The sequence below is a fragment of the Psittacula echo genome (assembly GCF_963264785.1).
Source record: "Psittacula echo genome assembly, chromosome: 12".
NCBI classification, from domain to species: Eukaryota; Metazoa; Chordata; class Aves; order Psittaciformes; family Psittacidae; genus Psittacula; species Psittacula echo.
The window spans coordinates 7,528,764-7,549,725 of NC_137747.1; the positions used below are offsets into that span (position 1 = coordinate 7,528,764).

The window sequence follows — 20,962 nt, forward strand, 5'->3', positions numbered from 1 at the left end:
CTGGGGACATGGAAGGAGAAGAGGACCAGTCCTTTTGTTGGGTGAGCTTCATGATGAATCCTCCCAGGGCTCTTCTGTTGCTGGTCATAAGCAGGCTCCTCTCACAGCAAACCCTCATCCCTGGCTTGCTATGAGCAACGTGTGGCTGAGGAACTTGACTATTCTTTGCCTTCTCTCTTGCCATCAGCTGGCCTTGGCGTTGAAGGAGAAGGTGCAAGCTTTGCGCAAAGCCATTGTAGGGACTGCGCCGCTTGTCCTCTGTGGGGTTTGTGGTGTCTGGTGGAACATTCACTTTGCTTTGAAGACAGACACACACACACTCCCTTTCTGTCCCCACCTGCCACAAAATCCTGTGGGAACTTAGTGATGGAGCCCTTTATCCCTCTGTCACGGTTAATATTGGCTGCTGTGGAGCTGGACAGGCACACACTGTGTGCTCATGTAGACCTCCTGGTGCAAGGATGCCAAACTGAGAGCTGGTATTTCTTCTAAGCTTTGCTTTTCCACTGATGCTCTCCTCTTGCTAACCAAATGGGCTGTGTGATTTCAGTCCTGATGAATCTTGCCACTGTTCCTGTCTGCGTCCCAGCCCTGCTTTGGATTAAATTGCTTTTCATCAATAAAGGGAAGCATGAAGCTATGGGCAGAAGATGCATCTTCATGAATATATTGCCATTTGGAATGGGAACTGTCATCCTGTTCCTTCCATGCGGATACTTCAAAGGCAAATTCTTCCTTAAATTATTTTGTGGCTCTGAGAATGTTTCTCCTTTTATCTCCCTCCTTGTATCCATCTGCAATCATCTGTTGTCTGCTCAGAATTCATCACTTCCTCAGGCTGGCATCCTTCAGATCCCCCTGCAAAGAAGAGCAAACCCCAATCAGATGTGAATACACCTCCAGAGCTAATAAACCCTCTCACAGAGCAGTAAGTGCATGTCTTTGTAGTGCATTCTGTGCTCGTTACAGGCATATTAGTTTCTATAGTGAAGTCAGGTAGCCTCAGGCACTGAATAACTCACTTTGTGTTGCTTTAGCATCTGTCCAACGCAGAGGTGGTGATGAGCTTTGAGAGATGGTCCATGTGAGACCTAAGGAACCTCTGCATCTCCTGCAGCATCCCTATGGCCGGCCAGTCTGTAGGCTCCCCCTCTGCTCTAGGCTGGGGCTGCTCAGCAGGGCATGAATGAGCTGCTCTTCCTGACTGCCTGCTGCTGCCCGTCCTGCTCCCACCTCCTTCCTAAACCTCCTCTTTCCCTCCTCCAAGCTCAGCCCCTCTTGCCTGTGCTCCTGAGCTCTGCCCCTCAGGCTGGAGCCGCAAGTTTATCTGGAGGAGAGGAGTCTCTGTGTGTAAGCTGAGACCTAGCAGGAGGGATCTGCTGGACCCTGGAGGAGAAAGGGTTTAGCTGCCCAGGAGGAAGGAAGGGAGGCAGAGCCTGGGCACCATGGCTGGATTCTCTGCTTTTGGGCTTCTCTTCCTCTGTCAGCTATTAGCCACAACAGCAGCTCAGGTAAGAAGCCTCGTTGGTGTGCTATGCCCCAGAAAAAGGTCTATAAGGGTAAAAGATAACGTGATGTGTGTGTGTTATACCTGCAGGGTGAAATGTGGCAGTTTGCAGGCTGTTAGAGTCTGAAGTTCATTAGAAATGTGTGTTGCTTGTGCTGTTACACAGTGCCTGGCAAGCACATCTGGGTTTGTGCCTGCATAGTAAAGGCTTTCAGATCGTATCCTTGTGTAGAAAGTGCTGCTTTATACTTTGTGTAAGTATTGTCTTCCCATTCAGGACTTTAGTTACAAGAGAGAAAGACTCGGGAAAGGGGAGACCTGTTAGTGTAAGAGGAACAGTTTTCTTTTACAGTGAAGTATAGATTGCCAGTGAGACTGATCTGATCTGGGTCTTCATCTGAATCAGAACTCTTTCCTCCTTCCCTCAATTAACTTCCAAATTTTACCCTTATAAAATAGCATATCTAACCCTTGGTCACTGCAGATTTGTATTAAACTCCCCTGCATGTTATTGATATTATTGCCTGGGGTAGTAACTCCTCAGTGAGGTTTTTCATTGTGTTAGTGAGGAATTTTTGCAGTCTGGCTTGGGAATTCAGAGCTGCTTCTACAATGAAACCTTTGTTCGCTGAAGCTACAGCAAGTTGCTCTCTGGAGCCCTCTCCATATAGAAGTCATTGATTGGATCTTTTTTTCCTTCCCCGCACCTCAGACCTCCTCCAAAATCCCAGATTTTCAAATGGCATCATGCTCCAGAGGAGAATTTCCCTTTTCCCTGTTTCCAGCAGTGTCTGCCCCGCTCTTCCATCACCCCATAAGGCTGGGACTATTACTTAATTTTTAGTGCCATTCATTTGCACCTATTTTCCGTGGGCTTTGCATTTCCTCCCCTGCCCCAACTGAGCTGTGCTTGTAGGCAGTGAGAATTTCCTATACAACCAAATCCATTTGTCACCCAGCAACCAGCTTTGATTCCCAGTATAAGCTACCTGTTAAACAAACTGGGAGCTCTAAGGATGTCCTCAGTCAAAGGAGTTTTCCAAAGAGCCTTGCTCCTCCGAGTCCACTCTGTGAGGGAGCCCTGAGGGATGCAGGGTTAGTTCAGGCTTAGGGTTCAGCTGTAGGGTTTAGCCGTTTCTTTCTGATTTAGCTCATTTCTGATGTGAATATAACCTCTTCTCCCTCTCTTCCCCCCCCATCCTTTCAGAGAGTAGGACCACAAGGCCCTCCTGGACCACGAGGACCTCCTGGACCATCTGGGAAGGATGGCATAGATGTGAGTGACGTATGGCAGAGGGAGGGAAGGGGTGGAGCAGAGGCAGAGCCAGCTGAGCAGAGAAGCTGCTCTTGTTCCCCAGAGCCCCAGCCTTTGGGTTATCCTATGGAGGTGAAAGGACCTGGAGAAGCAGCTTGCTCGCAAGAGTCAGCACAGCGGGTGGAGGTGCTGGGTGGCATCAGGTTCTTTGCAGGATCAATCCCCTATCTCAAGAGAAACTTCAGGGCAAAGCTAATGTATGTGCAGGTTTTTGTGACCCTGCTTGTAAAGTGGGATATTGTTCTATTGGTATCTAGGGAGGAAGGGGAATGTAATAGGTAAGTTTGAGTGCATGGGTATGATGTTGGAGTCATTGCCTGTTCTGTAGCTCAGGGAGAGGCTTATGTGACACTTCAGAGCACCCACGTTTCTTAGAAGCTCCAAGAAACCCAAATTTGCAGTGCTGGACACTGCTCTTACTTACATTTGTTTTACTTCAGCATTGTCAGTACGGTTATCCCTGGTTTACATTGGCATGTGTGAGGTCAGAATCTGGCTCGTGTGTTGCTAGATGTAGGTTGCCTGTAGTGGCACCAAAGGCATCTGAAACAGGCAACCTTTATTTCAGCAGCAGTTCCTTATTCATCCACCTCCTGCAGAGGTAGAAGGCTGCAAACCACAGCACTTGCTGGCAGAGAAAAGCTTGTCCTATTACATGTAATTGTTGTTTCCATAGAAATGAAAGATTTTTCTTCTGCGCATCTGTTGGATAAGGACTGAATTGTGTCCTGGAGCTGGCAGTGGATAAAAAGTGTATCTGACGGACCTTCAACAGGACCATGTTAAATGCAGAAGGCCAGATTCCTGCTTCGATACTCAGTTTGAGTACTGCTTGTGTCTCTGAGCTGCCTATGGAATAGGGCAGGATTTCTTAAAGCTCGTCTGAAGGAAGGTTATTGGAATTGGGCTTTTAAGCAGCCTTGAGGAAAATCTGTTCATTCCATGCAGGTCATTTTCTTTTGGAGAAGAAGGTAAAGAAAGATGTATGAGTTCCCTGGCATACGGTGAACAAGGAGCTCTTCTGTCTGCAGCGGGGAGCTTTCACAGTGGCTCTGTGAGCAGGGCTGAAGAGAGAACCTCATTGATTGCAGCTGGTCCCTGTGCAGTGTCCTTTTGACCAACAGGCTCTTCTATGAAAATCACACTCTGGTTTTGTAGCATGGAATGTTCAGAGCTGGTCCTCGATGGTTTCTCTGCGCTGTTTTTCATGGTGTGATAAAAGGCTTAAGGGACGCCCTGGAAGAGGGCAGAGGATGCGTGTTTGTGTTGGGAACAGTGAGTCTCTGGAGTCAGCATGGCCGGTGGGCTCTGGGCAAGGCTGGCTGTGGTTACAGAGTGAAAAAGGATTTAGGAGGGATCAGGCCCTTCAGAGGTCAAGTCGTAACCAACTTCTGCCTATAGGCAGTGGGAAAGAAACAGATCCCTGTGATTCTGTTGTTCGGTTCCCGCTTTCTACAGGATCTTTTACACCTTAATTCTGGACCAGCACCAGCGTCACTCCTGATTGCTTTTGGAAACAGGATCCTGGAGAGATGTTAGCCACGTGAACCTGCTCCCTTTTATCCTCTGCCAAAAGCTTTGGAAGCTCCCTGTGGGAAATGACCAAATAGCAACAGCTGATTAACATGGAGATCTTTAGTCCTAATACATCAAATGGCTGAGTAAAGTACTTAAGGTGCAGAGTCTTTGCAATCCCAGCTTGAGCTTGGAGTGTTGGCTGTGCAGGAGCAGTGTCTCATTTGAACAGTCCTGATCTACATCCCTCCTATGGATGTAGGTGCTCAGGCGCCCTGTTCATGGGAGCATCATGTGTTCATCCCAGCCGGTCAGGGACAGGCTCCGGGATGGTTCCTGCTACTCAATAGGATACTGAGGCCTGTGTAGAAGAGATGCAGGGCTGTGGCTGGTGTTGAGCATAGTCATAGCTTTGCAATACCCTCCAAAATTATGGCATAGAAAATCCAGCACTGCTCTGCATTGTCATAGTGCTGCATGGAGAGGATCATGTGGAGCCCGAGTGGGAACATCAATTCCACCAGTGCAAAGAATGAAACCCATTATTTCTTTGATGATGAGACTTTTTCCGAAGCACAATCAGAACTTTTCTGGGCTGTATCTATGCACGTTCCCGGAACTCTGTGAGCCACCAGCTGGATCATCTCCACAGATGGCTTTGGATGAATGCTGTGTGGGAAGAGCTGCTGAATGGTATCCGAGTTGGATGAGTGTTGCTGAGGTGTTCAACAGTCTCCTACCATCGGCTGCAAGCAGTGAGCAGTGCATAATACCCAGCTGAGTTATTCAGGCTACCTCTAAACAAACCCTGGATGAACCCCATAAGCACAATTTCTAGAAGCTCCTGCTTTTATCCTTGCCTTCCTACAGGCACAGAAGTGGAGTTTGCAACGTGAAGTCCCTCTGAAATACTTCATAATTACAGCCTTTAACACGCTTCACGTTTCATCCTTGCTAACAAGCAGCATCTCTCCCTCCCAAGAATAGAAGCGGCGTGTTGTGAGCGAAAGAATTGGCTACGAGTCCCTGTGAATGATTTCTGGGGATGTAATTCCCCAAATTGCTAATGAGCAATTGTCCCTTTGCCAAAATCAAGTTGTGTTTCTAATCCCCTCCTCTCTGTCTCCTGCCTTGACTTGCTAAGAAAGAGTAACCCTCCTTCCCTCCCGCCTAGCACCAGGAGAGCGTTTCCTCTTGCTGACAGCCTTTGCCTCTAATTCCCAGTGATCTGGCATTAGGGATATGAACACTGATTAGGCTTTTGATTCAGCTGACTGAAGTTCTGGTGCTCCCACAGAGTCCCGCAGGGGTCCACGATGGCTGGGTCAAGGTTTAAGATGGTCCCAAACAGCCTTTGCTGATGCTGTGACCTTGCTGCTTAGATTGCCATCACATAGGCAAGAAAACATGCAAGGGGCTGGCAATCTCAGGTGATGGAGGAGGGAGTAAACCACCTCTGCTGCCATTTCTAGCTGCCTTTTCAAACCCTTCCTTGCAAAAGGACTGCTCCTTTCATTTCCTTGGCAGGGGACCTTCTCCACCTACGATAATGATAACTATTTATGGAAAAATCTGTGGGCAAAGGAGTTGCTTCAGCAAGACAGAGCATAAAGATCCCTCTGTTCAATGACCCTCTGGTCTGTGTTGATCAGTCCCCAGCGCAGCACATAAATCCTCGCCTGAGCGAATCAAAGCAGCCAGTCTTGAGAGCTTTGCCCACAGACTTCACAGTTGCTGACACAGTAAATATAGAAACAAGCTATAAATTCCACAACTTTGCTGACTGCCTTCTGACTCTTAATTATCAGCCCCAAGGTGGGGAGGGTGTTATTGCTGTTAATAAACCCTTTTTCCATATAGATTTTCTTCTTCCAGGGTATCCATGTGCCTCTTCCCCTCTGCTCACCCGCTATACCTGAGCCTCTTGCAATGTTTAGTGCACTTCTCCTGAAGCCTGGGAGGGAGGGAACCATCCAGATGTTGGGAACTGGGCCTGCAGGATGAGATGGGAAACCAAGCTTCTTCACTTTCTGATAGTCGCGAACTCCTCCTGATAGTGCCACAGTTTCATGCTGTGTCCTGGATACCTGACGCTTATCATTATATCCCCCTGTTTCCTCAGGAAGATGTTTGAAAGCCTTGCTAGGTACCAAGCGTCCTCTCTGCCCTGCTTGCAGATGATCCCAAGTGCAAATACCTGGGACAAGTTGGAGGTGCTGGGCGCCGTTTGGAAGCAGTGGTTCTTTCTGGGAGGCTGAGGGTGTGCGTTTCACCAGATCTACTACCGTGGATATGGAAGTTTGTAGAACTGTAGTATGGTTTGGGTTGGAAGGGACCTTCAAGATCATCTACTTTCAACCCCTAAAGTTCATCCTGCTTTAGGGAGTGGTAGGATCTAGAGCATCAGCTTCGTAAGACTGAGCATGGTGAATCTTGGAGTGGGCATGAAGGGGAGCTTGGGTACTGTGACAGCTGGAAACACCATTGTGGCAAAAAGACAACAGAAGGAGGTTCAGCACTAACACTGATGTCTTTCCTCTTTCATTTAGGGGGAGCCGGGCCCTCCTGGCTTGCCAGGCCCACCAGTAAGTATTCTGTGGCTGACACTGATTTGCTTATCCTTTGGAAAGGGACACAGTGCAAGAGCTGAGACTGGCTCATCTTCCTCTTGATCAGCAGCAGAATTTCCTTAAGGGATGCACAGGAGTGGAGATGCTCAGCGCTGGTCCTGGGTTCAAACACGTCCTCCTGCTTCTTTGCTAGCAGAGGATATCCATGAAATAGAGCTCATCTGTCACCAGTGCAACAAAACTGGCACCGAGCCGCATATGTGCGGTTGACTTTGGCATTGGTCTGAGTCTGCTTCAATTCCTCAGTTTGCTAAGGGCTGCTCAGCATTGTACCGTGTGGCACAGCCCTTTGCTTTGAGCCACTTGCCCCATCCCTTTCTACCCCTTTACTAGGAACAGCTTTTGAGTATGTGGAGCTGAGCCAAAACCCCAAATCCAAATCAAGAGTTTGGATTCATGGCAAGTTTCATCTCTCTGCAGGAATTCTTCCAATGTTGCATGGCTTGGGATGAACATCAACAAATGAACTTCCATGTTGTAGCCTGTATCAACACACACCACATTCCTCTTGTTACTGTGTTAAAAATAAGCTTCATAATCACATCTGCATCTGATTTAGGGGCCAAAAGGTGCACCAGGGAAGCCTGGAGCAGCTGGTGAAGCCGGATTGCCTGGCCTTCCTGGGGTGGATGTGAGTATTTTGTCATCTTCCCTTAAATATCTCACACAAGCATAGGTGTTTTCCCAAAGTGCCTCATGGACTTTCTTTATGCTGTTTCAGGGTTTAACAGGAAATGATGGCCCACCTGGCCCAAATGGGCCTCCAGGAGACCGTGTGAGTACCACATTAGAGCCTAAGTCCCTTTAAATGAACGTTATCATTGATTGCGTTGATGATTTCTCATCCCTTTGTCAATTGGTGACATTCAAGTGTTGATTACAAGGCTTTATTTATCCAGAAACCCTTGCAGAATACTTGGGCCCTTGAAATGAAGCCCCAGATGGCTTTTCATTAGGCAGGGCATGAAATCCATCTTTCTTTAATGTGGCTTTGAATGGGCCTGGGTAGCCTCAGTGGTGGGAGTACCAGTGCAGAACAGCTCTGCTGGTATTTTGAGTATCTAAAAAGTTCCTTGAAGCAGTCATTAGGCTTAATGATGAAGTTTATCAAAGTGAAGCTATTTTGGCCTTTATTTGCAGCCTGAGTACGTAGTTCTGTTATGTTTGTAATTACTGCTGCTGTGTATTAACTGTTTAAGCTTTTGCCTTTTGCTAATTCTGGGGCTTGTCCATATGGTTGGCATTATTAGTTGCTTTGGCATAAACTTCCCCAACCAGCATAGCAAGACATAAGAGGTTTTTTTCTTGCTTCCTGCATATTGCAGCTCTGCTAAGAGGCACCACAGGGATAGAGAGATGACTGCCTGAGATGTTACAGATGTCCTCCAGATCATCATGGGGCTGTAAAGGCCTCCTTGTGACGTTAAGAACTAAACATTAGTGAGCCATTCAGCACAGATTCTTATCCAGCATAGCTGTTTTCCTGCCTCCTGATGTTGGAAGATAAGGCTTGTATCCACAGCTGGTTCAGTGGTCTCTTGAGCTCAAGGCTGCAGTGATGGGATGAACACACATCACAGCATGCAGAGGTTAAAAACTGGACTTTCTTACACGTTCAGTATATCTCAAATAATCCATTTGCTGCTCCAAGGAGTTACCCAAAGCTCAAAACTCTGTGAGTTGTCTCGTTTAGTTAAAGGAATGAGTGATAAAGCCATGTATCTTTGTTACGTTCTTCTACCTTTCCCATGTGCAAGGCAAAGCTTGCTTGGCCATGGGGAAAGCTCAGTGGCAGGACCCAGCATCTTGGTCACAACTCCAAGCCTCCATCCATCAGCACTGCACTAAACTCATCTCCTTGTGCCCGTCTTTCTCCCTAAAGATCCAGGACTGCAAACTCCTGATGACTGTGACAGTCTGTGACAGGAACCCGGCACCTCCTGGGAACTGATCCCTGATTTCTAAACCAGAAAAGCTCAGGACCACACGCAGAAGACTGTGAGCAGTTTTGTGCCTCTGCTTTATGCTCACTGGTAGTGTTTGCCCATGCCCACTTTAGCACACAAGCTCCTAGTTTGCAGGGTAATTGAGCAGATAATTTCTGGGCACAAGAACTTCCTCTTCAGCTGTTCAGTAGCAGCACACAAGCACGGTTACCTTTACATGCTCTGATTTGACATGTTTTCCTGTGTCTCCTAACTCAATTTGCCAGCATGGGGCGAACCTGGGACCTGTTGTCATTTATGGGAGCTTTTCAAGGTCAGTGATCCATCTGGAAAATTGTTTTAATTGGTCTAATAAAAGCCTGGAGACAAGGAAAAACCTCTAAAAGCTTTAGCACTCTGAAAGGGCACCATTGTTATCCCAACTTGCTTTCTTCTCCCCAGCTTTTAGAACATATTTCTGTCTCCCAGGAATCACTGAAATAAGCTGGTGTCTACCTACTGTTGTGGGAATGAATTCATGCTTAACACTATGACTTCTTTCTAAATAAGCATATTTATCTGGAGCGTCTGAGAGCGAAGGTGTTCGGCGTATGGAAGTGGGCTCATGGAAGACAGGTTTTAACTATATTATTGCTAAACATTTCCTCTATATGCTATGCTTTATCGGTCTAACAGTGATTCACGTGTGACCAGGGACAGAGTACTGGAAGGCAGCGTAAAAAATGGGGTTTATCTTATATATCTCCTCCTGCTACCATCATCCATTGGCTTTTCTCATGGTTCTGCTTCCCGAGTGATTAGATCGAGCCTACTTGTTTTTCCAATTGGATCTATCCTTTATTTTTAGCCAGGAGCAAGTTAGGTTCTGACCTCAGTGCTACTGAGTGTCCTTCATTAGAATGTGTTCGAAGGTTTGAGGTTTAGTGCTTTACACTATATGAACAATGAGGAAAACATCATTATTCACATTTATTTATGACTGTCAGATTAATCAAGTATTTCCTGTGCTCCATGGTTGTGTATTCATAGAGTACATTACCTTAAAGTGAGAAATTACGGTGAGATTGTTTTCTAATCAAAAAAGAAAGAACATTGTTACCAGGAGGATGGATTGAGTCAGACACTGTTATTAAGATCAAGGTGTAAATCAGAGTTTCTCCTCTGAACTTAATGGAATCACATCAGCTTGCTCAGAGACTTGATGATCTTTTACCATGCCAGAGACATTCAGTGCCGCACCTTAGACACACAAAGAGAGCAAACTTAAGGAGAGTAAAGTGCCAACCCTTGGCACTTTGGGTGTTGACCCTTTGGCATGTTGGCCAAAGCAGAAAGGGGCTGTGCAGCTGGTTTCAGTGCGGGCAGGATTAGGGTGTAAGTCAGTAGGGGTCAGGAATTCAATGTTTGCTTTGCAAGAGGAAATCCCAGCTTGTCCCTTACAGCCATCAGTAGTTGTAAGGAGCTGAGCCTAAAGATGAAAAGGAGTGGAAGCAAAGCAGAGTAACCTGCAGCAAGGAATGAAGGAGCTGACATTTGCGGCTGAGTTGATTTTATTGGATCACAGCTTTCTTCTCCCAAGACTGCTCCTAATGAGGCCTTGGGTCCTCAGTATCTTTCTCCTTAAGCATAACAAGGGGAAATGTTTCTAATCCAATTTGGTACGCAGAACATGAGGAAAGGGCCAGCGTCTTCCCTGGGATCACAACAAGCAGCACTGTTTTGGGATGTTTTCCAGCTCCATCAGGAATCATTATCCATAACTTTCTGTCCTGTTTGTGAATTCAGCTGAGCATCTCCAGTTGTGCGCTCTTTCTGTAAGACACTGCTGCAGTTCCCAAGCAGAGATTGGTGTCAAGGGGGGCAGGCCTTGATGTCCACCCATACTGAGGTCTCTGGTTTATCCCTGCTGGTTTTCACTCTGGTTTATTCCTGTAGGGTGCATTGGGACCTTCTGGGCCACCTGGACCTGCTGTAAGTAACTGCTACAACTGCCTATGTAAAATGGTGTGTGATATTATGCCAAACCCATCACCAGGAGCAGATGAGAAGCTTTGTATCCTAAACAAAGGGATCAAAGCCTGAATGAGTGAAACCATTGTTTGAAGTGTTTAAATCTGAGTGTATGGCCTGTTCTGGTAACACAGGACCTGGGTTTAGTCTCTGAGATGTTATAAAGCGAGCGAGCCTTGGAATAAAGGCTCGCATATCAAATGCTATCAAAATTATTAGACATTGAATAATATCTATTAAAAATGAGAAAAAAGAAAGGAAAAGTAGATGAACTATAATGTTGTCTTCATAGCTGTGTCCCACTATCACATCATCGTATGTGGCTTTAGTTTGAGATGTCTCATAGGTAACAGTGATGTTAAGGGAGTATAAATTACTAGAGGCAACAGAAGGATTCATCAAGACTCCAGCTTTGCTCTGATTGCAAATTACAATAATTGGGCATGGGGGAGTGCTAAGGAAACTTAAAAGAATGAAGCAGCATTTTCTGATGTTTGCTTTTCTTCCTGTATGTTCAGTTTCTAAGTGATCTTACTGGTTTAAATGTTGTTTCCAGGGCAAAGGACTACCAGGACCTCCAGTAAGTAATGAAGATAGAGAGTTTTAGATTATTATACTATCCTTATGGGGTACCCCGGGTGTTATAAACCCATTCCAGGCCTTGTGTCCCTCTCCTGTGCCATGCAGAGGGATGTGGAGTCCTGCAGGCTGGCAGCCTGATGGGGTTTTTGTGCTTATCCCACCCCCAAAGAGGCTGACACTGATGTGAATTCAAGACACAGCAGCTTTGTAATCACTGGGAGCACCCAATTCTGGGGCAGCTTTTGTTTAGTGGGTTCTTGGAGCATTTCAGACCTGCCCTGTGTTAGAGAGGATGCAGATGCTGGCAGCATGCAGTGATGATAACAGTATGCTCTGTGGGAAGACGTGGAGCACAAAGAGATGGGCATTGGTAAACTGATTGTCTGGGTGCAGAACTGAGCTCCTCAGGGGGGATTAGACAGGCAGTACAGCCAGGATGTTTCGTTGCTCCTAGGCTTTGGCAGCTATGCGAGGTCTCCGTGGGTGTAAAAGCTCTTCTCTCTGTCCTACAGGGGCCTCCAGGACCCAGTGGGCTCCCAGGTGGAAATGGATTTCGGGGTCCTCCTGTGAGTTTCTCCTGCCATTTGATCCCCATTTACTGAACATGCCACAGCCATAGAACCATAGAATAGTTAGGGTTAGAAAGGACCTTAAGGTCATCCAGTTCCAACCCCCATTTCTGGTCTCTTACACCATTGTGGAAGTGTGATGCACAAGAAGCTATAAGCTCTATGAATGCCCATGGGCAACACTATTCCTTGTATCAGGTTATGTAGGGTCACTTCAACCAACCAGTACAATGCCAGAGATGTGCAACTGCTTGCAGCCACATCTTCCTTTGCCAGCTATGAATAGAGACAAAAAAGCAGCCAATGTCACAACAACAGAGATTAGTTACCAGCTGGCCTGTACTTTCAGCATCCTCAAAAGGAGCTGCTGCACAGAATGGGTCTGATCTGGGGGAGCCTGTTATGCAGAAGCGTAGCATCATTTTTGGGTGCCCACAGCTCCATTGGAGAGGTACAGAGCCAGTGGAAATAGGAATGTAGGCACAGGGCTATGTTCTTCTGTCCTAACTGCTATACTTCCATATGCATCTGCTGTTCTCTTTGCAATCATAGAACCCTCTGCAGAAAGAAAGGTACAGTTTAGTCCCATTAGGGGCTTGTCCCACATTCACAAATCTGCAGTGGTATTTGGTAGCCGCCCTTCCTCTCCCTTTGTGTTTTCACTGAAATGGTTGAGAAGTGGAATTCTGACTATTTCCACTCTTTTTAGGGACCTTTTGGTCTGCCGGGATTCCCAGGGCCTCCCGGACCACCCGGACCTCCCGTAAGTAAATAAATGTGTGAAAATTCCCAGGAAGCATCCAGCGTTTTCCTCTTGCTGCCAGAACAGGCACGTTTTATTTGCTGCGGTTGCCATGAGCGCTCCCTTTCCCTACTAAGCTTCAGCGGGCCATAAACACTGGACCCCAAGGAGAGCAGTGACTTTTCACTGGCTGGCCTTTAATGTGTGGATGATCTCCTGGTTCTTAGTTGGATGGAGGAATCCAATGACATCCAGGCTTTGTGGCATAAAGGGATTGCAGGGTGGGCTTCCTGTTCTCTCCAGTAGGGTTTATATGGTTGTTTGGATCATGATGTGTCCTTGTAGGGCCAGAAAGTGGGGCTTGAAACCAGCAAGTCTCTGGTTTGGGTTTGCTGGGGTGTCTCTGGAGGACTGAATAGTGGGATCGGGAGGTCTTTCCCAAGGAGTTTTCCCCAGGTCAGGAGGAGGCTGTGCACAGATGCTCTTCTCGAGTTGCTGCCTTCATCCCATAAGGCTCAAAGCTCTTCCTGAAGCTCAGCTGTGCACCTCCAGAGGGTGATTGCACCCCTGACATGTCTGTTTTGAGGACTGCTTTAGGTTCAGGGCCTGTGTTTTAAGCTGTGGGGCTGGGTGTCTGCCTTGTGCTGATCCAGCTGAGCTGGGTCTGTAAAGTGCATTTCCTACAGATTGTGTTTCCTCCTGGTATTTGTCATGATGTATTTAAAAGACCACATTGCTTGACTGCAGGGTCTTCCAGGCGCAATTCCTGATGGCGGTGGGGACCTTCAGGTAGGTTTTCTTTATGGAAATATGCTTTTGGTTTAATCATACAATCACAGAATAGTTTGGGTTGGAAAGGACCTTGAGATCATCCAGTTCCAACCCCCCTGCCATGGGCAGGGACACCCCACACTAAACCATGCCACCCAAGGCCTCATCCAACCTGGCCTTGAACACTGCCAGGGATGGAGCATTCACAACCTCCCTGGGCAACCCATTCCAGTGCCTCACCACCCTCACAGTAAAGAACTTCTTCCTTATATCCAATCTAAATCCTTGCTGTGACTTTTCATTAGCATACGTGGGTGACCCTTTCACATGCACCATTCAGACCTGCAGATGTGGGTCTGAACTGCCTTACTGCAGAATGCATAATCCTTGTTTGTGCACGTTTACAAGGCTGAAATGGTCTTTTCAGGAGGTAGATGCCCTGGGTTTGATTTTTCCCTTATCTTTGCTTTCCAGTTTGTTTTTCAACATGCAGGCTTTGCACACATCCTTCACTTGGAAAACAACCTTAGCATTTGGTAAATGACAACAGCTTCTCATGCCTCTGCCTCTAATCCTGCTTTACAAGAGAAAAGGTTGTGCGTGTAGCGCTGTTTATTTCCATGGATGGTGGCACCGGGTTCCTCTGGGCATACGCTCTGTTTAGACATCCTTCCTTACAAGAGAGTCCTGATTCCTGTCTTCCAGGGGAATCAGAAGCCTGTAAAGTCCATGCACGATGGCAGTGACATTTCCACATTTCACGGCTGCTGTTATGACAGCATCTTTGGGTTTCTAATTGCTGTGCCCCAAAAAAGCTCAGTTTGGGCTGCCTTATGGCAAGTTACGTGGAAGGTAATAGAAAATGATGCTGTTTCTACAGGTTTAATATAAGTTACTCTGTGGAATATACTAGAAAATTCAATTTCTGCTGCAGAGGTGTTACCTGAGATTTATTAAAAGAAAGAAAAAGAAATGAAAGAAAAGCTGCAGGAGAAAATCTCATTCCCTTTTGATAACGCTTTTAGAGTATGGCTTTTGAGCCCCATTAAATTCCCATGCATGTTCTGACTTGTTCCCAAACCAGAAAGTCAAACTTGAGTTCCCAACCACCCTTGGACATCTGCAGGTGCCAGCTTATAGGTATTGGGGTCATTTTCTTATAGGTCCCCTTCCAATATGCTCTAATGCTTGCTCTTGTTTCAGTTAGGTGAGTAGTGCAAAGGAAATCAATAGGGGTGAATTAATACCCAGGATAAAATATGTTCCTAATGATTTACAAGATACCAATTCAGCTTCACTGGGGAACTGTGATTCTTCAGCATTTTGGCCTGTGAACAATTGTCAGCCTTCACAATTTCTCACAGTCTGTGCTCAAAGTGAAGCAAACCATTCATAAATCACTATTTTATGGGTTACTGGAGGCCTGAGGACCTGTTTAGGACCCTTTGCCATAGGGAAATGCCTACGATCAATGCATGATGCTATGAATCCCTAAGATTTAGTGGATTTGCAGCCAAAACCCGCATGACTTCTCCACCTCTCCCTTGTAATAAACCAGCTTCCCTGGCTGTGCTGTTTGCGTTTGACAAACCAGAGTGTTTCCCTTCCTTGCAGTGCCCAGCTCTGTGCCCACCGGGTCCTCCAGGTCCCCCAGGAATGCCAGGGTTCAAGGTAAGGAAAGCACCACCTGCAGATACAAGAATAAGCACACTATGAACCCCTGGGATTAAACAGTTTTATGCACAATGTATAGCTCCACACCTCCAAACCAGCTGCGCGTTTACGCTGTTGAAACAGAAAATCCCTAAAGCAGCCAAGTATGAGACAAGAGGAGGATGAAGGATGCGATCCTGCTCTCTTTGCATGCTGTTCCCACCCTTGTAGCAATAGCTGAAGTCAATCCTGTGAAGTGTGAGTGCTCTCCCTTCAACTTCAGCAAGAGGCTTTACATCCTTCGAGTGCTTGCACTTACAGGCGCGTTGTTTCGTGGCTCCATCCCTTGCAGCCTTTGTTAGATGGAAGATTTAACTATGGCTGCTTATTCCTACAAATTAAATTCAACCCTTTGCATAGGGCGAGCGAAGCCAAGCAAGACCTCACTTACATGATTAAATACAATTTCACTGTCATTTTATAGCACCAGCCAGCTTCCTGACTATGTTGTTTCATTCTGGTATATAAATCCTAAGTTGCAGCCATCAGGAAACCTCACTCAGCAGTTAAACATCTCCCTCTCCATCCCCACTATGACTCACATGAATTGAGTGCAGGTCTGTTTGGTCTCTGAGCTGAGTCATAAATGTTGTTCAAAATACACGATGTTTAGGGTAGAACTAGTCAAAATTCATAGCTTAGGAAATGGGAAGAACCTGTGTGGGTTTCCAATTATGATGCAAATGATGCCCAGGACCTTTTGCGTGGTTGAAATTGGTCTGGATCTCTCCCACAATTGTAGAAAGGGAGCCAGGAAGCAAACTTGAGTCTGAGTTTATGGCAAAGGTTTCAGTGGGATATGGATTCCTTTGCAAGCTTGATGCTGCAGACATTAAAGGCGATTTAAACGAACGGGGAGGTTAAAGGTGCAGAATGGGGTTTTCAGAAGCGTTTTGACCCCGTTTTCAGAAGCGATGGGAACCAAGTTCTGGTCCCTGACCCACCATTGAAATCCAGAGACCTGTAGCCACAAGTCACCCTTGACAACTAAATCTGGGCATTTCCTGAAACTGGACCAATTCTGACACAGTGATACCAAGCACAGGGATGGTGCAGGGCCAACTAGCCCCAGGGTTGACCTCCATTCACATGGTTACAGCACAGGTATAGGTTCTTTTCCCAGTAGGTTGTTTGTGTGGGTTTAGGTCTCGCAGCTACCTTTACACTTTGAAACAATCCTGTACTGGAATGTGAATAAGCAGAGCTCTCATTTCTAGGGACACACTGGTCACAAAGGAGAACCTGGTGAAATAGGAAAAGAAGGAGAGAAGGTAAACTTCAACTGAAAGGGTACAGGGGAGGGGTTTTCTCTTTAAAAGCATCATCAGTGATTTCTTCAAGACAGGGAGAAATGAGGCAATTGGCTGAACAACAAGGAGTTGCTATGACTGAAGCGCACTGGCTTCCATTGCTCTGCATGTGTGACCGTGCGGTAGTAGTTCAAGGAAACCTGTCTTCCCAATAATCATAATGCTCAGCTCAGTTTGAGAAGTTATCACCTATTGTTTCACATGCGGGGATGTCAGCTCAGAAAAAAGCTGTGCATTAATCACTCAGGTAAATTCCTGAGTGCTCTTGCATGGAGAAGAAATTGCCTGTAATAGAGATGCAGATCCTGAAGCACAAATCTGGGTGGGAGGGAGCTCAAGGAGAAAGGAGATGGGAAGCTCCCTGGCTTTGTGCTGTCAGGTTCATGCTGGCTCACCTCTTGTCTGATTGATCTTTCTCCCCTAGGGCAGTCCTGGCCCTCCGGGTCCTCCTGGCATCCCCGGCAGCGTTGGCCTGCAGGTAACAACTGCTCTTCAGACCCATTCCATTGACCTTCATACTGTGAAACTCAATGGTGCCATCAATCACCTTGTGTTACACAAACGGCTCTTGCCTCCATAGAACAAATGCTGGCGATAAAACAAATGGGGCTGCTTTCACCAAGCTTTAATTCAGGTCTTGCTTTTGGTTCCGCACCTTGGTTGAGACATCCAAGTGATGGCTGATCCAGTAGAGCGCTGGGCACCTTTTGGGTGGATCTGAAAGCTGAGCTCTGTGCTAGCTTGACAGGCCAGGACGCCTGTATCAGAACATGTGTCTGCATTGGGGTGTCAGCACAGTGTTGCTTGCTCAGAGTTGTCACCATAGAGGAAAATGTCTGTGCATCAGAAGGCTGAGCTTTCTGCTCCTTCTTGCTATTTCTTAATGCTTTCTGTGTTGATGAGTTGTTACCTCGATGCTGTTCTGCTGGTTTATGTTTTAACAGTGATGGGGTTTTAACTGATTTGTTTCCTTAATTAGGGCCCAAGAGGACTAAGAGGCCTCCCTGGTCCGATGGGTCCGGCTGGCGACAGAGTAAGCAAAAACACCGTCTGATTTGATTTTATTCCCTCCTTCTGCCACCAATTTATCTCATGCGAGGTCCAAGTTCTATTTGTCTTTACCACTGGGGAGCTTGTAAAGTGCTGGCTCTTTCCTGCACCCCCCAGCACAACCTCCTTCCAAAGGCAGGAGGAGCCTTCGTACCTGAGGGGTTGACAGGATCAGGCCCAGCCTGATTTAAGCATCCAGACCAGAAGGACAAAGCTCTGCCCCTGCGAGACTGACAGTGCTGAATAACCTTGTAGAAACCTGAGGAGCGTTTTGTGCACGTTTCACTTTCTGTTCTGTCTCTTTAGAAAAGCAAAGAATCACTGATGGACAAAGGTTTTCAGACATGCAAAGGCTCCTTGGTGAGAACAGGGTCACTCTTTAGCTCATTGTGGCTTTGGACTTTTGCCAGGGTCCCTTGACCATCAGTCTAGAATGGCTTTTTGTTGGATAAAGTCGTGTTATCGAGATAACAAGGCCATGAATTGTATCAGTGTGTCACAGAGATCCAGAGTGAAAACCTGCTGGTTCAGATGGGGATCACTTGCAGGAATGGGGTGTCTTTCCAGGGCTTTCGTGTTCTCTTAGATTGCAGTATGAGGTAGGGATACCGTCACTGCCCCCTTTGCCTACCGCAGCATTACAGTGATGTATTATTCTTTGCAGGGTGACATTGGTTTCCGAGGGCCACCTGGAATCCCAGGACCTCCAGGGAAAGCTGTATGTATCTGCATCATTATGACACTGCTTTGCACAACTAAGCCTCAAGTTTCTCCCTCCTGCACTAAACTCTTTGCTGCCAATGAACAGGAGTGCGCTCACCTCCATCAGATCATCCCCTTTGCCTTTTCCCTCCAGTTAGAGCAATGTTATTTCACCTGAACTAGATATGATGATGTCTTTCCCTCAGTTGTGCCCTGTGCCAGAACAAGTTCACCGCATTTCCATAGCTCTCCATTCCTTACTGCTTTTCCCTGAGCATCAGCAGCTTGAGAAGGGCATCTGTATTGTTCGTGGGAAGGAGAGTTTTGAGGAGGAATCAGTAAGCGCTGTCCTGAGCTTACATCCTTTGAGCCTGGCCTATTCCCAAGTGTCCACAGCTACAAGCAGAAACAATTGTGTATTAAAGATGCACCACATCCCCTCTGGGGACCCCTCCTAGGTCTTTGCAACTATAGAAGGTATTAACCTGGACTAAAATAACATGAGGTGCTCGCTGTCCAGCCAATGTTCCGTTACGCCACGCGGGACCCAGACAGAAAACATTACAGCTTTTCTCTCCCTCTGCTTCTGGTTAAAGAAATCACTTCATTAAATGATGGTCTCTGCCCCGAGGGATTGTTGGCAAGGTCCCTGCTGCAATTCATCATTGCAGAGTGTGACTGAGGACGCACAGCCGAGCTCCTAAGGGAATGTGAATGCTCCCTGCTCTGCTAACACCAGGAGACAGCACAAAACCCTTCATCAGTTACACCCTTGAAACATTAGTCCTTGTCACTGTGTGGTGAAGGTGCTTTTAATGGCTTTTCCTTCTCTGTCACAGGGAGAGCAAGGAAACAAAGGACCTCAAGGATTCAGGGGGCCCAAAGGAGACACTGTAAGTGCAGCAAAACACCCGTCTGCTCAGATTTGGGATGTGACATTCAAAGGTGTCTGTTTCAGGGGTTTATTATGGATTGTCCCCACCTTGATTTGAAAGGGATGAAAGTATTCCTCTCAAAAATGAGATGTTTGAGTCTTACTGAAGATGCCCAAGTGCAGCTTACAGCCTAGAGCACAGGGGTCAGATCTTACATCTCCATCTCTTGAAATGATCAAGAGTTACGGCCAGCATTGGGCCAGTTTTCTGCTGTGCCCTAAAAGAACAGCTGTGCCTACCTGAGCAGGATAGGAGCCAATGAATGTCCCTACAGAGCCTGAGTATTACCTTTGTGGACTGATTGTTCTGCAGGGTTATGTCATAGATAACACAGGATTTGTTGTTGATTTCTAGGGTAGACCTGGACCAAAAGGAAACCCAGGGGCTCGTGGACTCATAGGAGAGCCTGTAAGTCAGTTAAACAGGTTACAAGTCTCACTAGTGTCCTGCTGGCTATGATGAAATAAAGCATGATGGCAAAGAACTTGCATCTTAGTCTTTGCTATCAAACTTCTGCTCTCTGGGTCTCTGTAACCTTCAGTGTAACCCCAGTTGTACTGCTGTTAATGTAAAGTCTCCCAGTACAACTGGAGCTGGACCCATTACCAAAAGGTTCTTTGATGTGAATGTGTTTTGCAAACCACAATCTCCTTATAACCTTAACCTGTGCTGTGTGTGGTTGCAGGGCATGCCTGGCAAGGATGGACGGGATGGGGCTCCTGGACTCGATGGTGAGAAGGTTTGTAAAGTCCTACTTAACCACTGCACGGCAGATTTCCATCCCATGTGTGTTGCAAAGCTCCTGGTGTTGTCAAGAACGTGGCTGGGAAGCTTTGGCTTTTACAGAGTTTACCATTAGTGTAACTAGTGAAGAAGAGAGAAGTTGCTTCTATTAATTAATCCCAAGGATATTCTCTAAAGAGAGAAGATGCGCCTATGGGCTACGCAGGGATGATCTAAGCTCAGCTGTATCCCTGTACTTAGTGGTTCCTACTGGCTGACTTTAGGCCTTCAGAGATGCCTTTTCCGAGCTGTTGACGGAGGCATCTGTTTGTTTCAATTGCCTGTAGGCAAAGTGCTGGCAGATACAGCACTGGATTTTGAACAGTGATCCCATGGGAACATAGACCATGTGCTGCATTCTGTGTCCCATTGGGTGCCCACCTCCTGTAGACACAGCGTGCTCTTGGTCCTGCACATATGGGGAGGGATAGGACTGTTTGGGAATGTGTCTCCTACCTGGGTCAGACCATTTTCTGGTACCAGGTGTCCCTCTAACCTCTCTATATCCACAGGGTGATGCAGCTCGCATGGGTGCTCCTGGAGAGAAGGGGCCAAATGGACTTCCTGTGAGTATGGCAGCAGGACCCGTCCCCTTGGGGGCCTTTGGCTGCTCTGGTTCTCTCTAAACTCAAATTTGAGAGGAGTTTTCTCTTTCACATCCCAGTGACTGCATTCTTTATGCAGCGAGGTAAGATCTGGGACACTTATCCTCAGCTCTGTCCCTGGCTTTTGCTTGTTCATTGGCGAAGTGTTTCCTCTCTTCAGACTTCCACCTATCTAAATAAAGGTAAATTATTCCTTTCTCCTTTTCTTCCTGTCTTGGAGAACATTCCGAACACCCCTGGAGAGAGGTTTTTGCTCTCCAGAATGTTGCTGCTCTTG

The 20,962-nt window shown here is 46.8% G+C and overlaps 1 protein-coding gene across 1 annotated transcript in view; it reads left to right on the forward strand.

Annotated features, from left to right (window-relative positions):
- Nucleotides 1-1,445: 1,445 nt before the first annotated feature.
- COL9A3 (collagen type IX alpha 3 chain) overlaps nt 1,446-20,962 on the forward strand; it is a gene marked incomplete at its 5' end in the record, with an annotated part of 34,672 nt that continues 15,155 nt past the window's right edge. Inside the window, 19 exons of the mRNA XM_080628041.1 lie at nt 1,446-1,511; nt 2,715-2,783; nt 6,887-6,922; nt 7,527-7,598; nt 7,689-7,742; nt 10,849-10,884; nt 11,480-11,503; nt 12,018-12,071; nt 12,784-12,837; nt 13,564-13,605; nt 15,202-15,258; nt 16,518-16,571; nt 17,035-17,088; nt 17,590-17,643; nt 18,325-18,378; nt 19,202-19,255; nt 19,652-19,705; nt 19,983-20,036; nt 20,593-20,646. Of these exons, the coding sequence (XP_080484167.1) occupies nt 1,446-1,511; nt 2,715-2,783; nt 6,887-6,922; nt 7,527-7,598; nt 7,689-7,742; nt 10,849-10,884; nt 11,480-11,503; nt 12,018-12,071; nt 12,784-12,837; nt 13,564-13,605; nt 15,202-15,258; nt 16,518-16,571; nt 17,035-17,088; nt 17,590-17,643; nt 18,325-18,378; nt 19,202-19,255; nt 19,652-19,705; nt 19,983-20,036; nt 20,593-20,646 (996 nt within the window). The remainder of the gene's footprint in view (nt 1,512-2,714; nt 2,784-6,886; nt 6,923-7,526; nt 7,599-7,688; nt 7,743-10,848; nt 10,885-11,479; nt 11,504-12,017; nt 12,072-12,783; nt 12,838-13,563; nt 13,606-15,201; nt 15,259-16,517; nt 16,572-17,034; nt 17,089-17,589; nt 17,644-18,324; nt 18,379-19,201; nt 19,256-19,651; nt 19,706-19,982; nt 20,037-20,592; nt 20,647-20,962) is intronic.